Source organism: Nerophis ophidion, linkage group LG03 (genome assembly GCF_033978795.1).
Source record: "Nerophis ophidion isolate RoL-2023_Sa linkage group LG03, RoL_Noph_v1.0, whole genome shotgun sequence".
In the NCBI taxonomy this organism is placed as follows: Eukaryota; Metazoa; Chordata; class Actinopteri; order Syngnathiformes; family Syngnathidae; genus Nerophis; species Nerophis ophidion.
The window spans coordinates 39,852,485-39,872,578 of record NC_084613.1 but is presented as its reverse complement, the minus strand read 5'-3'; the positions used below and the strand labels follow the sequence as shown (position 1 = coordinate 39,872,578).

General features: G+C 43.3%; 1 protein-coding gene across 3 annotated transcripts in view; it reads right to left on the bottom strand.

Annotated features, from left to right (window-relative positions):
* Positions 1-20,094, bottom strand: part of LOC133549584 (KATNB1-like protein 1) — a 123,333-nt gene that overhangs the window by 12,295 nt on the left and 90,944 nt on the right. Inside the window, exons 1-8 of one of the 3 annotated variants that reach the window (XM_061895143.1) lie at positions 9,845-9,956; positions 9,188-9,290; positions 9,056-9,093; positions 8,738-8,996; positions 8,551-8,666; positions 5,613-5,663; positions 5,461-5,550; positions 5,285-5,389 (exon numbers count right to left, since the gene is read on the bottom strand). In XM_061895143.1, the coding sequence (XP_061751127.1) occupies positions 5,285-5,389; positions 5,461-5,550; positions 5,613-5,663; positions 8,551-8,666; positions 8,738-8,996; positions 9,056-9,093; positions 9,188-9,290; positions 9,845-9,891 (809 nt within the window). In that variant the 5' untranslated portion in view covers positions 9,892-9,956. Of the gene's footprint in view, positions 1-5,284; positions 5,390-5,460; positions 5,551-5,612; positions 5,664-8,550; positions 8,667-8,737; positions 8,997-9,055; positions 9,094-9,187; positions 9,291-9,844; positions 9,957-20,094 lie in introns of those variants that run through there. The other 2 variants (XM_061895144.1, XM_061895145.1) reach the window with 2 other exon arrangements.

Genomic DNA, 20,094 nt, shown 5'->3' with positions numbered 1-20,094 from the left:
AATGGCAAAGTCACAAACTGGTACACCACATCAGACAGATCCAACCCTGAGCTGCAATTGGTTCTTATATTGTCCCAATGTTGAAGGAGCATTTAAGGGAAGGTTATGCGTTTGTCTGTAATTTTTATCCCCTCTATCATATATTATTGCCATTTTCTAAAGATTTTTCTTGGTTCTCAGGCGTGTCTTGTCTGGTAGTGGGGTAGAGTTAAAAATAATAACAACTGACCATTGATCCAAGGTCCAGCCTTGCACATAACAACACTGTTAAGTAGACATGACTGTAAGGTATCCAGAGTCAAAGCACCTGTCATCGCACATTTAATCACAGCTGCTGTTGTTTATCCGAAACGGTACTTTATGCTGAAAAAAACAAACTTCCTGATATCAATACTCAGAGTCTTTCCATTCATGTGGCTCAGCAATGCACATACAGCAGTGGTCCCCAACCTTTTTGTAGCTGCGGACCGGTCAACGCTTGATAATTTGGGATTCTTTTTATTTATTTATTCATTTTTCTTTGTCATGAAAAAGGGAGGTTTTGGGGGTTGGTGCACTAATTGTAAGTGTATCTTGTGTTTTTTATGTTGATTTAATAAAAAAATAAATAAAATAAAATAAAATAAGTTAAAAAAATAATAAATTAATAAGCCACGGCCCGGTGGTTGGAGACCACTGACATACAGGATGTGCAGTATGCACTGCAGGCTGCTGAGGTGCTTCTTCATCATGGGACACAAATAGCCAGGCTACAGGCTAATTTACAGAGCTGCTCCCTCTCTGTTGGACTGTGTTTCTACCTGTTCCTTCTGAGAATGGTTTTACGTCACTCAGAAGCAAAATTTGGAAAACTGGCTGCAAGAACACGTTTCTGACAAGCAACACAACCTCTTTGTTGAAAAGATATAGCAGGTAAGTGTACCTCCTGTATTCACATGTACCTCTTATCTTTTCATTCTAACTCAATGGTTTCCAGGTTTCGCTCACATTTGGTGACATATGAGCAGGGGCGCCGAAAAAGGGGGTTATTCTAGGGGCCCATGATGGAGGGGGGCCCAGAGAGGCCTCTAATGATGATCAGAGGTGGGTAGAGTAGCCAGAAATTGTACTCAAGTAAAAGTACTGTTACTTTAGAGATTTATTACTCAAATAAAAGTAAGGAGTAGTCAACCAAATATTTACTTGAGTAAAAGTAAAAAGTATGTTGTGAAAAAACTACTCAAGTACTGAGTAACTGATGACTAACCTGATTACGGCAACAAATATTGCACAACAACATAAAAATAGCAATGAGCAAATTCAGAGCCAGGAATATCTCTTAAGCAACTAAAACAATAATATATATTAAATAATAGTACATCCCCCCGCGACCCCGAAAGGGAATAAGCGGTAGAAAATGGATGGATGGATGGAATAATAGTACATTAAAATAAAATAAAAAATTGGCACATTGAGCCACAATAACTTAACAGCACCATAGGCTCAGTAGGCATTCATTGATTTGATTGATTGATTGATTAAAACTTATATTAGTAGATTGTACAGTACATATTCCGTACAATTGACCACAAAATGGTAACACCCCAATAAGTTTTTCAACGTTAATCAATTACTTAATAAATGACCAAGTCGAGGTGATCTACCTCATATATATATATATACATACACACACATATCATATATACATAAAGTATATATATATATATATATATATATATATATATATATATATATATATATATGTGTGTGTATATATATATATATATATATATATATATGTATATATATATATATATATATATATATATACATACATTTATATATACAGTATATAATTTATATTTATTTATTTTGCCGTTTTTGTTAACATGTTGAAGGTGTTTTAATGAATATACATGCATATTTAACATATAGATTCTTATCTTTCATGAGGACAAGAATATAAGTTGGTGTATTACCTGATTCTGATGACTTGCAAATGGAGGAGAAAACAAGTTCCTCTTTTCTGTCTAATACCACATGAAAGTCGTTGGTTTTTGGCATCTTATCTGTCCAGCTTCCATATTTGTTTTTAAACACTTTACAAGAAATACATTGGCGGCAAACACCGTAGCTTGATAGCTTGTATGCTCTGGCTTTCGAAGACTCTTATTTTGTTAACGCAGGCGCGATGGAGCGGCGCTTTTATTGTGAAGACAGGAACTGTGCGATCAGTCTTTAGGCTTTTGACGGGAGGTACGGTTGAAATAAAAAAGTGTCTTTTTTCCCTTACACTTTTGATTGAAACTTGTATTATTAGATTGCACAGTACAGTACATATTCCGTACAATTGACCACTAAATGGTAACACCCCAATAAGTTTGTCAACATGTTTAAATCGGGTTTTACGTATCACGGTCATGTGACTGCCTGGCTCTGTTTGATTGGTCTAACGTCACCAGTGACTGTATGTGATTGGTGAAACGCAAGCATGCGTAGATTCTACTTTGAAGCTCTGTCATAACCAAAACAAACATTAATAGATCGATAAAAAAAAAGTAGCGAGTAGTGAGCTGAATGTAGATAAATGGAGCGGAGCAAAAGTAGCGTTTCTTCTCTATAAATATACTCAAGTAAAAGTATGTTGCATAAAAACTACTCGTAGAAGTACAATTTATCCCAAAAGTTACTCAAGTAAATGTAACGGAGTAAATGTAGCGCGTTACTACCCACCTCTGATGATGAAATTATATGAAATTATGTGTTGGGGGCCCTGTAAAGATTTTCATGGGGCCCAAAATCCCTAGCGGCGCCCCTGCATATGAGCATGACACTTGTCTCGTGCAGCACTCGAGCACACTTGTAAGCAGACTGAAATGCAGCTCTCATTTGGTCTCAAAATTGTCAAGTGTGAACATGCTACTGTTCACACTTGTCATTGCTACTGTAAAAGGCGTGCCTTGCACAAATAACTATGTGCTCTATCTTCCCGTTTGCATTTAAAAGCCTAAATTACTAAAGGTTTGCGTGTACTAAAACTTGTGCAAAGTTGATACCACACGCAAAGCTGTGGATTGCGTCTCTTAAGTGAGCAGAGTGGGACATGCAATTCATTTTGCGTGTCTGTCTTAATTAATATACAAAAAATCATGATTATTAAAATGCCCACATTATGGGACAATGTGCAAATATAATTATTTAGCACATGCAATGTGACTTATCAACCTTCATTGCCGTTTTGCAAGCACTAGTTTGAGTTTTATTTCGAAAGGCGTTCCACACACAACTGCAGGATCAGCATTTGCTCCATCCTACGTGTGTGTCAACATTTTGGAAGGTAGAAATAAAAAGTATCAGACACATTGTCAATCACATTGTCATTTCAGCAACATACTTTTATAGCTGCTAGAGGACTTAAGGGGCTGATTAAAACTCAATAAATTTATGCGTTTTGGTGTCATTTAGTATCTTTTAATGATGTTTGTTTTTTTCCACATATAATATATATAATTACAATATTTGTTGTATGAAAAAAAATTGTTGAAGTATGCATTTTTGCGTTTTGAGCGCAGTAAGTGCAGTCTCCCTCTCGTGCACCTTCTGCGGTAAAAAAAAAAGAAATACAAAAAAGTGGTGTCAACGTAGATGCACTGCTGTAAAAATGCCCATAAAATGGTGTAGCAAATATAGCAAAGCGACCCAGGTCGGAACGTGATAACATCGGGCTAATTATTTATGCAAGGTGGTTCTCAAAGGGTACTAGGTGCCAATTAGCCGTTCTCAAAGAAAAATGCCGATTGCTTGCGTTGTTTTCGGTTGTTCTGACCATTCAAATCGCTAAAAGGATGAACATTACTTCAGAGTTCTTCGAGAGCTAATCAAGAAGGGCGGAAAAATTCAAGATTTTACGAAAGATGACAAAAAAAGTGGTGCGCACTCAGGTAGTAGAGTTGAGGAACGCACAAGTTTGCAGTGACCGCTTTGTTAAAGGTTTGTTTGATATATTTTTAATGATTGTATTTCTCATTTAAGTACTATCTTGATATTATTTGTTTTTCTTAAAGCACATTTTTTTTACATGTGTTGTGTAAAGCACCAACTTGTCTTGTCTAAATAAAAGAATGCTTAAAAGAGTTAAGTTTTTCCCAAAGGCAGCAATCATAAATTAAGTTTTCAGCACATGCACAATGATGACATCTAAATTGTATTTTGATTGATGGGGAAAAACACGCGTACTCGTACACGGCCCTTGCAACAAAAAGGCAACAAACATGAAATGCAACCTTACCCGAGCAAAACTAATAAAGCATGATTTATCAAAGAGAGTCTTGATATCAATGTCTTTGACCCAGCCACACACAATGAAGTTGTAGACCTCCATGTTTTTCCAAGTTTTCATTTCTTTTGTCGTCTAGAATGATGTCTGGAGCGCAAGATAGTTTAAAATGTCTGGGAAATCCACTGGCGGATAATCCTCGATATCACTCGACAAATCTTTTTTTAGTAAAAGTATAGGGATGTATTCCATTGCATAGTTGATTTTTTGCTCCGATCTGTATTTTGTAGCAATATCTAACCCCTTTGTGGACTCAGAGTTTGTGCGCTGCCTGCTGCACAACAGCCACCTTGGCTTGGTTGACCACCACTGGGAAGAAGTCACGTGACCAAATACAAACAATTGCACACGCAGTGTTAGCAAATCGCACACAACACACCCACTAATAGTACACCCTTTTTTTATATATTGCATACACTGATTACCGCATGGTATTTCAATCTTAATAAATTAGGTCCCAACTGTTATTTTTCAAAGTTTAGTTACGCTCGTTGCTTTCATTTCTATTCTCCCACCCAGCGTAAATGAGGCAAAAGTACTTAAAAGGGTAAAAATAAAAAATAAATTCTACACCTAAAACACTTCTTTGTGGTCTACATTGCATGTGGTTCTTTGGCCACAAGTTGGCATAGACAATGTTTTACTGACCAACTGAAAGCCGCTTTCTGACCGTCTATTTAGGATGCGCCACTCTGTGGTCGGTCTTATTTACGTGCCATGACTTCGACTGCATCTTCTCCCCGTCAGCTATGTTGTAGTTTTTTACGTTTCCAATGTCAATATTTTCCTCAGCTGTTCGATCGCATGTAGTGGAAATCCGGGTTTGAGTTGAGGCGTATAAACCTGCACAGCCAGAATCCATGCAGTTTGGCAACTTGTTTCACTTAAGCACATGGGAGAATTGGCCCCTAATTGCATAAGTCACTTTTAAAAGACTGGACCCAAAATAAAATAACTTAAAAGGTATACCTATCTAAAGGAAGCTCAGTCGATCCAGTGAAGCCACTTCCTTTAAGTTTTTCCCACCAGCGTTTCAAAACGGAATTGATCCATGTTAAAGCAACGAGGACATATCTGTGTTCACAAAAGACCAAGCCTTACATTCATTCTACGATTATGCTGCTGATTACAAGACTAGCACTTACTCTTCATATGGACTGATGAGGACATTCTGGACCAAGGGGAACAAGTCCACACAACAGCCGATAGTAATGCTGGAGGAGTCTTCCTCCATACTGCAAAGAAACGTTGACTAAAATAATATTTCTCTAACTTGTACTGGTCAGTCATGTTTTACCTTTTGGTTATTAGAGGGAGAATGTCGACAAAGACACCAGTATCTTGGATTCTGTGCAGCAGAGACGAAAAGAGAAACAACTGTATGTTAGGCTCATAATAAAAGGGGACCAATGATGATTTGAATTTACATTTAAAACATTGATTGTGGTCTAGATCAGTAGTTCTCAACATTTTTTCAGTGATGTACGCCCTGTGAACAATTTTTTTATTCAAGTACCCCCTAATCAGAGCAAAGCATTTTTGGTTGAAAAAAAGAGATAAAGAAGTAAAATATAGCACTATCTCATCAGTTTCTGATTTATTAAATTGTATAACAGTGCTAAATATTGTTCATTTGTAGTGTTTTTTCTTGAACTATATGGAAAAAAAGATATAAAAAATAACTAAAAACGTGTTGAAAATCAAACAAGTGATTCAATTATAAATAAAGATGTCTACACATAGAAAAAATCATCAACTTAAAGTGCCCTCTTTGGGGATTGTAATAGAGATCCATCTGATTCATGAACTTAATTCTAAACATTTCATCACAAAAAAATAAATCTTTAACATCAATATTTATGGAACATATCCACAAAAATATAGCTGTCAACACTGAAAATTGCATTGTTGCATTTCTTTTCACAGTTTAGGAATTTACATTCATATTTTGTTGAAGTATTACGCAACAAAGACATCTATAAAGGATTTTTGAATTGTTGCTATTTTTAGAATATTTAAAAAAAATCTCAAGTACCCCTTGGCATACCTTCAAGTACGCCCAGGGATACGCGTACCCCCATTTGAGAACCACTGGTCTAGATAATATGTATTGGATATTGCTCCAGAAAAGGTGGCAATAAATACTAATAAAGTTGAGGAATGCTCATCAAACACTTATTTGGAACATCCCACAGGTGTGCAGGCTAATTGGGAACAGGTGGGTGCCATGATAAAAACAGCTTCCCAAAAAATGCTCAGTCTTTCACAAGAAAGGATGGGGCGAGGTACTTACGTACACCCCTTTGTCCACAACTGCGTGAGCAAATAGTCGAACAGTTTAAGAACAACGTTTCTCAAAGTGCAATTGCAAGAAATTTAGGGATTTCAACATCTACGGTCCATAATATCATCAAAAGTAGGGCTCGGCGATATATCGATATACGCGAAATATCGCGGGTTTGTCTCTGTGCGATATAGAAAATTACTATATCGTAATATTCGAGTATACGTTCTCACGCAGTTGTTTTTAGCTGCGGACATTACACTACAGGCTCTTCCCACTCCTTCTTGTGTCTCCTTCTCACAGAGTGTAAGCGCAGGTTCTTACATACGTCACATACTGTCATGTCATACGTCACACAAGTATACGCCCTCGCCCAGCAGAGAGGTAGCAGCGTGGCTAACGTTAGCCGTGATGCTAGCGGAGTGTTGCAAAGGAAGGTGCGAATCTGGTAACAAATGAAGGAACAATTAATTCCCAAGAAAAACAGCACGGGGTCCATCGTCTGGCGGTGGTTTGGCTTCAAGTGGGAATATGTCAAATAGACAACTTTAATTTGTCAAGTGTGGGGCACAAGCGTTGCTACCAAAAATAGCATTACTGCTGATATGTAGCATCATTTGAAAAGTCACCTGTTAATAACTTTAATAAATACAGTTTCGGTTAATTGACTAAGTTGTGATTTCCTTCTCTGCATGAACGTTTCAAATGATCATATATTAATGCAGTATGAACAAAAACGTTTTAATGTAGACACATAGAATCATCATACTGCTTTGATCATATGTATCAAGTGTTCATTCAAGGCTAAGGCAAAATACCGAGATATATATATCGTATATCGCGATATGGCCTAAAAATATCGCAATATTAAAAAAAGGCCATATCGCCCAGCCCTAATCAAAAAGTTCAGAGAATCTGGAGAAATCACTCCACGTAAGCGGCATGGCCGGAAACCAACATTGAATCACCGTGACCTTCGATCCCTCAGACGGCACTGTATCAAAAACCGACATCAATCTCTAAAGGTTATCACCACATGGGCTCAGGAACACTTCAGAAAACCACTGTCACTAAATACAGTTTGTCGCTACATCTGTAAGTGCAAGTTAAAGCTCTACTATGTAACGCGACAGCCATTTATCAACAACATCCAGAAACGCCGCCAGCTTCTCTGGGCCCGAGATCATCTAAGATGGACTGATGCAAAGTGGAAAAGTGTTCCGTGGTCTGACGAGTCCACATTTCAAATTGTTTTTGGAAATATTCAACATCGTGTCGTCCGGACCAAAGGAGAAGCGAACCATCCAGACTGTTATCGACGCAAAGTTCAAAAGCCAGCATCTGTGATGGTATGGGGTAACTTACACATCTATGAATGCACCATTAATGCTGAAAGGTACATACAGGTTTTGGAACAACATATGCTGCCATCCAAGCGCCGTCTTTGTATTCCATTTATATTTACATCTAACACAATTTCCCAACTCATAATAAAAATCGTGTTTTAAGTCAGTTTGCAAGATGTCCGTCTCTGGAGGCATTCCCAGAATGCAAATGAAACCATGTCCTACACTATCATAATTTATGTTTTAAAAATGTAAACTGTTTAGATATATATTGAGAAGTCATCACCTCAATTTTTTAGACATGGTTGAAAATACGCCTATTAAAAAATGATAACACAACAAGTACTCTCTCTGATCGATTCAGCGAGTGCATAGAGACAGCTGATTTAGCAGCAATTGTTTCACTGCATGTCACACGTCAGTGTTTTTATGCCAGACTGCAAAACCCTGCAAAAAGAGGCATACACAACTGCATGCAAGCTCATGTCAAAATGTCATGGTTTGATGTTTTGGCATGGTTTAATACAAATATCTAACATTGTAACATTTATTTGTCAAAACCTATGAATTTCATTGTCGGTACCCTTTGAAGAAACATAAAATACCTGAAGAAGTATGTTAGCATCTCTCCAAAATGTCTCTGCCACAGTGTTAAGGCCACTTGGAGCCTCAGGTTTCTTCCTAGGAGCACTTCACTTACTGTGCTGTGATCCCTTGTAAGCTGTAAAACAAAAAAGTTAACAAGAAATTCTAAATAATTGACAACCTGATCTATTAACTGGTATTTCTGACCTCAGTAAGTTTCATGGAGTCAGCATCTTCAAACCCAGTCGTTCCCGTATTGTGGTGACTGTTTACATTTGCTGTCGACTCCTGATGGTCTATATCGAACATCTCTTGAAGAACTTTACTTTCCTTATTTGCTGCATCAGGTGCTTTGCCTGAGCCAGACGGCTTCTTTCTAGCCACCCTCAGATGACGTGTCTTCCGCTTAGACGACACAACTCGCTTTACTCTGCCTGGATTGTTGCCAGAGTAATTAACTGGAAACCTGAAAAAAAGAGGATTATTCATATAATGCAAACAATGCGCCACCGTAAAAGTTCATACTTCTTTTTGTTAAGCTCGTCCTTCTTTGAGAGATCGGCCTAGAAATGACAAAAATCATGACACAATTTTTGAGATGACTAACACAATGACACACAACCCGTAAGTTGAGGACAAAGTTCAGGAGAGCCTTACCTTTTTCTTCCCAAGGGAGCAACTGACTGTGTAGTGGGTCGACTCATTATGCACGGTTGCATCAAGATATTGGTTTTCCCCACTGGAGCCCATTACTGTGTACCTATAAAATCAAACACATAGATGCAAAAGTGTTAACTGTTACATAATTATGGTAGTTACAGGTATGACTTCTCAGGACTTTTTATATGAAAAAGAGGTGACGATGTTAGTAATTACAAACGTGTGTGGTTCATTAGGCCTGGGTGATGTATTGATTTCATTGATATATTTAAGTTTTTTTTGCTGCAAACGATTTAAACATTTTAAAAATTTATTTTTTTTCTCCTCTTGCTCCGGCATACTTTTTACCCCTCAGGAGCTTCCGTAGCTTGCAGGTTTCCCTTACTTCCTTAGCGACTCACATAGCAAAACATGGCTAATGCTAACGCTAAAAAGAGGGAGAGGTTTGTTTCAAAGAAAAGAAAAAAAGAAAAGTTTTGTCTGTATTTGGTTTTGTGGCAACAGGCGTGGAACACAAGACTGCATGGTGCAAAGATTGTTCAAAAAAGGTATCCGCCCAACAAACTTGTTCCAGCATCTGAAACCGAAGCCTCCAGCCGAGAAATACAATTATTTAAGCTGCGAATAAGACACAACAAGAAGCAAAAACATTACCTCACTATGGAGAAATCATATACACCAGATATGTATGACGATGCCATGTATGATGAGAAAGAAGCACAATGCGTAGAGCCATCAGTAGAGCAGTTGTTTTGCACACTGTCAAGTGTGTGAATGAAAAAGGCTGTGTTTACTTCATCTACTTACTCAAACAAACTATAGTCCTCTTAATGTTTTACTTCATTATTTATTTGGATACGATATATAATACTACATTTTTATTTACAGAAGTATGTTATTCAAAACAAAAGTTTGCACTTTATAGACTTCAATCAGTGTTGACGCTAGGAATTTTCAAAATGTGGTCATAGGGACCCCATCAAGTCATAAAAATGGGGTCCCACAGTAAATTTTTGGAGTCCCACTTTTTTGTAACCGTTTTGAAAACAAATGATACATTTATGCATTATCCTGTTATATCTCACATTATATATTGTGTTTTGGAAAAAGGTTGTCATATACGTTACTTAATTCATTAAAAAAAAACAAAAAAAAAAAAAAACACATAATTATGCATACGTAAATCTATTCAGTTATAAGTTCACTTTCTACTTTCCTTCATGGATCTAAACTTTACCGCTGCCGGTAGATTTTCTACATTTTTATTTAATAAGTTGTAGGTATATTTATTTTAGTATAATAGTGTAAAAAGTGGTTTGATTCACTCATGAAATTATGATAATCGTGTGCCAGGGGATACCTACATTATCTATTTAACGCTTAAATCTCTCGAGTCATCCGTCAATTAAATTTTTTTAAATTGTTTTTGTATTCTGCCCTTTTCGTCAAAGAAAACTATGTTTTATTATGGCAAACACAAAATATCTTCCACAATTTTTTTTTTCAAAATGGAATATTTAATGTGAAGTAATCAAAGCCTTGGATGGGTTAATATTATGTTTTGAGCAATGAAAGTTTTTAGAGAAAAAAACAGCTTTGTTTTGTTAGTTAACATTGCAATTTTTTCTAAATTACATTTCACCTGTTTTTTATTCCACTTTTGTTATGTTTTTGCTTATTTGAATAGTGTTTTTGGAATGGCCTCTAAAACATTAGCTGCGGGCCGCAAATGGCCTCCGGGCCACACTTTTGACATCCCTTCTATAGATTACAAAAAAAAAAAAAAAAGATAAATCTATACATAACAAGCAGAGCCTGGCTACACATGCACATTTACCATAACGCACAATCAGCAGCTGTGTTCCAATTCAGGGGCTGCATACTTCCAAGGACCCAGTCCATGGGGTTGACAAAGTGTGGGTCCTGGCGAGAGTCCTCCAGCAGCAGCTGGAGTGATATTAATTGGGACAGCCTAACCTAAAATTCCTGCTAACGTCAGTTGTCCCCGCCTTACATTTACGTCACGTATCTGCTGCTCAGTCGCCCGAGGTTTACTAATGACGAATTGAAGAGAAGAATGTCCAATAGTTTGTTTGTGTTCTCTTGGTCCCTTTACCTTATTCCAGAGTGTAGCAGGATCCTGCTTGTTCTTCTGGGAGCACAGGGAAAGAGCAGCACACTCGAAGCAGGTTTACACTTTTTAATTACTGTTTGTTCACACAAATGTCAGTTTTGGCTTTTCAGCCCGTACTTGCAAACCACAATGTTCCTTTTAGTTATTTCTACACTTCGGCTTTTCAGTCGATCGTCCTCCACTCCGCGTGTGTCCTCCGCTCCGCCTGTGTCCTCCTCCCTCAAGGTTTCCCGCGCCGCTAATAAAGGAACAGGTGATTAGATAACTCGTTCCGGCTGGGCTCATCTACTCACCTGTCAGCTGCTTCATGGCCGATCGCTGCACACACCCCGCCCGCAGGGAACGCGTGCACCACGCCCCTGCCACATGCCTCCACCGCCAGACTCAGGCCGGACACCCGTCTGGCCGCGCCCACTCCCCCCCTCCCCTGGGCGAGAGAGGCACTCCCTCTCCACTGTGCTGTACCTCGCCTCCCGGTCCGAAAGCTTCCGGCTGATGTACAGTACGGGGCGGTCGGCGCCCTCCACCCGCTGTGACGGTACCGCCCCCAGTCCCCGACTCGACGCGTCCGCCTGCAGACAAAAAGGGATGTTAAAATTTGGCATGTGCAGTACCGGTTCCTCACAGAGTGCTGCTTTTACCTTCTCAAATGCCCGCTGGCACTGCTCCGTCCACTGGACCAGTTCTGGAGCACCCTTTCGGGTGAGGTCAGACAGTGGGCTGGTCCATTCCGCGAACTGGGGAATGAACCGGCGGTAATAGCCTGCCAATCCCAAAAACTGCCTCACCTCGTTTTTCGTCTTGGGAGGTGGACAGGCCGCGCGCGATGGCCGCCGTTTTGTCAACCTGGGGCCGCACCTGTCCCCCCCCCCCAAGTGGTACCCCAGATACTGTACCTCCCTCTGGCCAACGGCGCACTTCGCCGGGTTGGCTGTGAGCCCCGCCCGCCTCAGGGACTCGAGCACCGCCCCCACCCGCCGCATGTGCTGTTCCCAGCTGCTACTCTGGATGATTACATCATCCAGGTAGGCAGCCGCGTATGCCGCATGGGGTCGCAGCACTCGGTCCATGAGGCGCTGGAACGTGGCCGGCGCACCGAACAAGCCAAACGGAAGTGTCACGAATTGGTTGCAAAGGCCGGTTTTTCTCGGGACTCTGGAGACAAGGGAATCCGCTAGTAGCCCTTAGAAGCAACACAAGCACTTTTTCTCCAGGTGAAAATTTACGCAGTTGGGCCCGCTTATTATACGTGCGCTGTTGACGCTCTTGGGCAAGGCGCAAATTCTCACGTGACAAGTGCCCCACCTTGTGGAGTTTTGCCCGCATGTCCAAGACATATTGAATCTCATTTTTGCTGGAGCTTGGACTGTCCTCCCAGCTTTCTTTAATGACGTCCGATACTCCGCGGGGCCTTCGGCCGTACAGCAACTTGAACGGTGCAAAACCGAGGGAGGCCTGAGGTACCTCCTGCATCGCAAACATTAGGGGGTCCAACCATTTATCCCAATTTTGTTTGTCCTCGTGCATAAATTTACGGATCATGGTTTTAAGCGTTTTGTTAAACCTCTCCGTTTGTGGATGGTATACGCTGGTGCGGATGGCCTTAATCCCCAGTAATCCGTAAAGTTCCTTTATCGTGCGTGACATAAAGGACGTGCCCTGGTCCGTCAAAATCTCTTTCGGGATTCCGACGCGGAAAATGACCGTGAAGAGTGCTTGCGCCACACTCTTGGCGGAGATGGAGCGCAGCGGCACTGCTTCAGGATAACGCGTTGCGTAATCCACCAGAACTAACACAAAGCGGTATCCCCGTGTGCTCGGGTTAAATGGTCCGATGAGGTCCATCCCAATTCTTTCGAACGGGACCTCCATGAGTGGTAATGGGCGTAAAGGCGCCTTTGGGGTGGCTGCGGGGTTCACCCGCTGGCAGTCCGGACAGGCCGCGCACCATCGGCGTATGTCTGCACGGAGGCCCGGCCAATAGAATCGGACCATGACCCGATTAAGTGTTTTATCATATCCTAAATGGCCAGCCATGGGATTGAAATGTGCCGCCTGGAAAACCATTTCCCGGCGGCATTTTGGCACCAACAAGTGGGTGTATTCTTCCACGGCCCACTCGATATCCCTAATAATGGAAAAATGGGGGAATACCCGCGCTTTCCCCGAGCGCGCCAGCTGACCGTCCACAAAATCGACCTGATCCAAAGCCTCGCGCAAAGTTTCATCACGGGCCTGCTCGAGGGGAAAATCCTCCGTAGGTTGCCATCGGGGGACCGGGGGGGCCTCCCGCGAAGCCCCCACCAGTTCCCGCCCGGCATTCCCGGATGAAACTGCGTCGCCGCTGAGAACTGCGCGGATACTCCCTTTGCCTACTGTCCGTGAACGCACCCCCACACAATGTGTCACCAATTGATTGAATCCCGGCCAATTCGTTCCCAAAATTATAGGATGCGTAAGTTGCGCGCTTACGGCAACCTTAACTTTATGCTTTTGTTTTTTATACAGAATTTCCACTGGCACAATCGGATATTCGTGTATATCCCCATGCACGCACCTAATTTTTATACGTGTTGCATGCACCAAAGCCCCGGGCCGAACCAGGTTTGGGTGGATCATGGACTGCCTGCAGCCCGAATCCACCATCGCCCGGTATGTACTCCCTTGTATCCTTACCGGTACGACGTACGTCTCTCCTAGATCGGGGGCGGATGCTGGAGGCCCGGCAACCTGCAACAACTGCCCCGCCTCCATCACCGAGCACTCCCGGCGCATGTGCCCAGGTTGTCCGCACCCCCAGCACACCGGCCCTGGTATTTGAGGTGCACTCCGTGAGGGAAGCCCCCTCTCAGCAGCGCCGGGACCCTGAAACACACAGGAAGACACCCCATAATTCCCTTGTGGGCCCCCCAGTGATGTGTGTGTCTGTGTGCGTGTGAGTGTGTTCGTGTGGGAACCATGTCTCTCGGCCGTGATTTTTCCCGGCTCGCCGTATGTCTGGTTCCCCCCTCCCCATATCGGGGCGAGTCGTTGTCGTGGCCCCGGGGCGGTTTTCTCGGTTCTTGCCGTCATCATCTCCCGGTGCACCGCCAGGTGTTCCTCTGCCATTCTCACCGCTGCTTCCACATCCAGCGGACTGTGGTACCGCACCCACTTGGAGGTTTTCACCGGGATGCCCTCCAGGAATTGCTCCAGCACCATCGCCTCCAACATCTCGGTGTCCCGCCCGTTGGGCTGGAGCCACCGGGTCGCCTCGTCCTCCGACGCCAGCTTCATGGCCCGGAACCTTCGGCGGTGATCTTCTGGGCTGCTGCCGGCCCGGTCGAGGATGGCGTGCCGTTGGTTGGCATAGTGCGTGCGGGCCGACGCCGGGAGACTCAACGCCGGCCGCTGCGCCTCCCCCATCAGGAGCGGCAGCAGCCTCGCGCCCCATTCTTCCTCCGGCCATTTGCACGACCTAGCCGTGGCCTCGAACGCGTCCAGGAAGGTTTGTGCGTCCTCCCCCTCCACCATGCGCTCCATGGAGGCCGTCCTCCCCCTCCACCATGCGCTCCATGGAGGCCGAGCCTCCCGCTGTTTCTGTGCGGCTCATCCAGGCCAGCAGCACCTGGGTCTGCAGCCGGCTTGCCGCCGACACCTCGGCCAAGGCTTGGCCCAGCGTTTGCAGGGTTGGTGATGACATCTTATTATTTTCGTTGGGCGCCACTGTAGCAGGATCCTGCTTGTTCTTCTGGGAGCACAGGGAAGGAGCAGCACATTCGAAGCAGGTTTACACTTTTTAAATACTGTTTGTTCACACAAATGTCAGTTTTGGCTTTTCAGCCCGTACTTGCAATCCACAATGTTCCTTTTAGTTATTTCTTCTCTTCGGCTTTTCAGTCGATCGTCCTCCGCTCCGCGTGTGTCCTCCGCTCCGCCTGTGTCCTCCTCCCTCAAGGTTTCCCGCGCCGCTAATAAAGGAACAGGTGATTAGATAACTCGTTCCAGCTGAGCTCATCTACTCACCTGTCAGCTGCTTCATGGCCGATCGCTGCACACACCCCGCCCGCAGGGAACGCGTGGACCACGCCCCTGCCACACAGAGGAAGTGGCTAAGAGCTCACAACACCGCCCAAGTCTGATTTCCCTGATCATGGAGATGTGTCACATGTTGACAAGCGTTTTAAAGCTGTTATTCCTAATTATTAGCCCATCCATCCATCCATTTTCTACCGCTTATTCCCTTTTGGGGTCGTGGTGGGTGCTGGCGCCTATCTCAGCTACAATGGGGCAGAAGGCGGGGTACACCCTGGACAAGTCGCCACCTAATGATAGATTGTTATGCTTGTGAATGCTTGTTGGAGGGGGACATCATCAGATATGTACCTTTAAAAACATGCAGACAATCCAGAAGATGTCCCAAAAAATGTCCTCACGGTCTATCCCTGCCACAATCTCTTATTTAGCAGATACTTTATTAATATTCAATTCACAATTGATGTCCTTTTCTAATTGTGTCGCATTGCTTGCATTATAGCCAGTAACAGTAAATATTGGAATAGTATAATATTACTATTATCGTATAACTATTTGCAATGAAGGCAGAGGAAATTAATCACAACAACTGCAGTTTCAGTACATACGTTTATTAATTTTTAAGGTTAAAAAAATACTTTGTTAGTAAATAATCATCCAAACCGGTATAAATGTGTTTGTGTCATTTATTTTTGCTCTATTGTTGTCCAAGTCCTCCTTGATTATTCTGCACAGAGAAAAAACCCCATAAAAGTTAAACACGAGATCACAACAATCCTTGATAGAAGTAAACATTTTCAAATAACATGCAAATGTACACAAAAAAAACAGCAATAAACAATATTTGTTCATTGATGCACATGTTTATAGTACTTCAATTTTCTCGCCAGCCATTAATAGAACATAATTAATTTATTGCAGTTAAAAAGGTAAATTAGAAGATGTCAGGTTTTACTTTCAAACGTTGAAAAAAGCTCCAGGCACGAAGCTGTCTGCAATTGCCGGATATATGTCTCTCCCTTGGGGTAAAGAGAGGGTTGGAGCACGGAGGTCGCTCAACATTACAGTCGAGGTTTTGTATTTCGACACAAATCTATATCACTTGACATGTCTGCTTTTAGCTGTTTTAAATGAATAAATACAACTATACCTACATTTTAAGGTGGCCTTTTTCGCCCCGCGTGGCTTCTCCGTGTTGAAAATAAGTTTAACTTCAATTTTAATAATCAAACGCGAAGTGTACACGGATTCAGCTTTTCTGCTAATAGGAGAAACGGACACATTTGTTGGAAGTTTTTCGGAATTAGGACAGCCTTCGCGCACCGCTGTGACGTCAGCACCCCACAAATGCGCACTGCAATGGATGCAGCCGCCGAATTGAGACAGCCAGCATCTCTGCTTCAGTAAACGATGACAGTGATGACGTCACTGTCAGCGATGCGAGCGAGAGTTGCTAAGTTGACACCATTTGAACACTCCTAGCACAGTAACAATTCAAAAGGCACATATTTGCCCCGTTTGTTGACCTGCGAAGTATGTTTTTGGTGTGGAGGAGTCTGGTCAGGTGCTGGTTAGCTCGAAGCTAACAGCTACACTGTCTCCATCCTCAAACGATGTCGATCCAGCGGGAAATAAAAGTGAAGTTTCCATTAACTCACAAAGACTATAACAAGTTATTTATAGGAAACATGGCACATGATGAAGTTAAAAAGGTTGACTTTACACTCACCTTGGTGTTTATTTACCATTAAGTCTTTCTTTTGACAGTGCCTAGCGGTAAAGTTATCTGAGTGCAAACTGAGTCTCAATGTTGTAGACTATTTATTTGCATGCAATGTGCAATATTACATTTTTGTTAACATAATTATTCCGTAGAAACAGAAGCGTGGCTTCCAAAGCGAACCTTTTATTGTAGTTATTTGAAAATTATGCCTTGAAAAGTATAGTTTATCCATCCATCCATCCATTTTTTACCGCTTGTCCCTGTCGGGGTCGCTGGGGCCGCTGAAGCCTATCTCAGCTGTATTCGGGCGGAAGGTGGGGTACACCCTGGATAAGTGGCGATCTTGCAAGTAACTGGGAAAACTTCAGAGCAGAATTCGAAGACTTTGTACTTGCTACAGGTTTGCAAAACAAAGCAAAAGAGGTACAAGCAGCCACCTTACAACGAGTGATGGGCGGGGAATGTCGTCACATATACAAACACAACTTGGGACTAACACCGGAACAAGGAAAGGACGTGACAGTTATTCTCGATGCCTTGGAGGGATATTTCAAGCCAGCTAGAAACGTCATATTTGAGAGGTACGTTTTTGGCACCTGCAAGCAAGATGAAGGGGAGCCCATTGATGCATGTGTAACAAAGTTGAGGGAGAAGGCTGCTTCCTGTGAGTATGGACAACTCAGAGAGGATCTGATAAGAGACAGACTGGTGCTGGGGGTGAGTGATGAAAGCGTGCGCCGCCGTCTACTCAGACAGAAGGATCTCACATTAGCATCAGCCATAGAAATATGCAGAGCTGCTGAGGTGACAGACAAGAGGATAAAAACAATCACACAGGACAGGACACTAGAGACAGTGCATGCAACGGATGGCCGGCGGCCGCGAGTCCCACCCAGGCTGGAACGCTCGGACAGGTTCCAGAATCAGACTCCAGGCACAAGTGAAAACAGCACGTGCAAATTCTGCGGGAACATGCACAGGCGTGGACGCGACATGTGTTCTGCATTTGGAAAAAACTGTCGCCACTGTGGAACAGCAAATCATTTTGCCAAGGTGTGTATGAAGAGGGGCCAAGCTACACGACAGCTACATGCAGCTGACATGGAGGTACATGAGGACATGGACAGGTCTGACACAGATGCTCACATATACACAACAGAGTGCATAGGGGCGATTCAGGGTCGGGGGAAGAAATGGTTTGCCAACATAAAAATGAATGGAGGGTCTCAGAGGTGTCAGTTAGATTCAGGTGCTACCTGTGATGTTATGAGCATAAAAGACATGAGGAGACTTGCTCCAGAAGCCAAATTACTACCAAGTCAGACCAAATTAGTACTGTATTCGGGCCAATCGATGCACTCAATAGGCATATTCCAAACAAAGTGTCTAGTGAGGGGGAAAGCACACAAGCTACAATTTGAGATAGTAAGAAGCGGGCAGAGACCCCTATTGTCAGGTGAAACAAGTGAGCGTTTAGGTTTAATGCACTTCACCATTCCAGAGGAGCTGCTTATGGTAGGGCATAGCAATTTAGAGCCACTAACCAGGCAGCACCTTGTGCTGACTTATCATGATGTTTTTAACGAACCAGTTGAGTCCCTCCCAGGGGATGTTCATTTTGAGCTACATACTGACGTGGCCCCAGTGCAGGCTTCTCCACGTAACGTCCCAGTAGCTCTCAGAGATGCTAGACAAATATGAAAAAGAGGGCCATTTAATCTCAGTGACAGAGCCTACTGAATGGATTAGCAACATGGTAATTATAAGACAGCCAGAGAAGTTAAGGATTTGCATAGACCCTAAGTCATTAAATCAAGCCCTAAGGAGGTCTCACTACATAATGCCGACACTTGAAGATGTGTTACACAAGCTTCCCAGGGCTCGCATATTCACACTTGTTGATGCACGAGATGCTTTTTTACAGTGTAAGCTAGACGAGGAGAGCAGTTACACCACCACGTTCTGCACGCCGTGGGGCAGGAAGCGCTGGTTAAAGCTGCCATTTGGGGTGTCTGTGGCCCCAGAAATCTATCAGCGAAAGCAGCATAAGCTACTTGCAGGTTTAAGCGGGGTAGAGCCAATAGCAGATGACATACTGGTGGTTGGGTGTGGGGAGACAGATGAGGAGGCCATACATGACCACGACACAAAACTGTTAGCGCTCATGCAGAGGTGCAGGGAGGTTAAGCTGAGGTTGAGTTTAAAAAAACTGCAATTCAGGGTCAGAGAGGTCAAGTTTCACGGACACATTCTCTCGGCAGAGGGGCTCGGAGTGGACCCTGAGAAAAGTAGGGCGGTCCGGGACATGCCTCACCCCGAAGATGCCAAGGCCGTACAACGGTTCATCGGGTTTGTGACATACCTTGCAAGGTTCATGCCACGCCTCTCTGAGGTATGCGAGCCACTACGGAGGTTGTTGGACAAAGATGTCCCATGGCACTGGCTGCCCAAACACGACGCTGCAGTCGAGGAGGTCAAGCGACTGGTCACAACGGCCCCGATTCTGAGATACTACGACGTGACAAAGCCAGTCGTCATCCAGAGCGATGCGAGTCAGAAAGGACTGGGCTGCTGCCTGATGCAGGAGGGTCAGCCTGTGGGGTACGTGTCGCGGGCGCTAACCCAAACTGAACAGAATTATGCACAAATAGAGAAAGAGTGTCTGAGTATCGTGTTTTCGTGCCAGCGTTTTCATTACTATTTGTATGGGCGAGCAGAGATAATAGCAGAAACCGACCACAAGCCGCTCATTTCAATTTTCACAAAACCCCTACTAACAGCACCCAAAAGGCTTCAGAGCATGCTGCTCACTCTTCAGGCCTACAATCTCAAGGTAGTGTACAGGCCAGGACCTGATATGCATATTAGTGACACACTGAGCAGGGCCACTGCTCCAACACAAGGGACTGACACTAAATATACAAAGCAGTCTATCTGCTGCCTGCAGAGGGAGCAAGAGGCCACTGAGTTAATAAACCAGGCTGATTACCTGAATGTCACCAGCCAGCGGCTAAACCAGATAAGACTGCACAC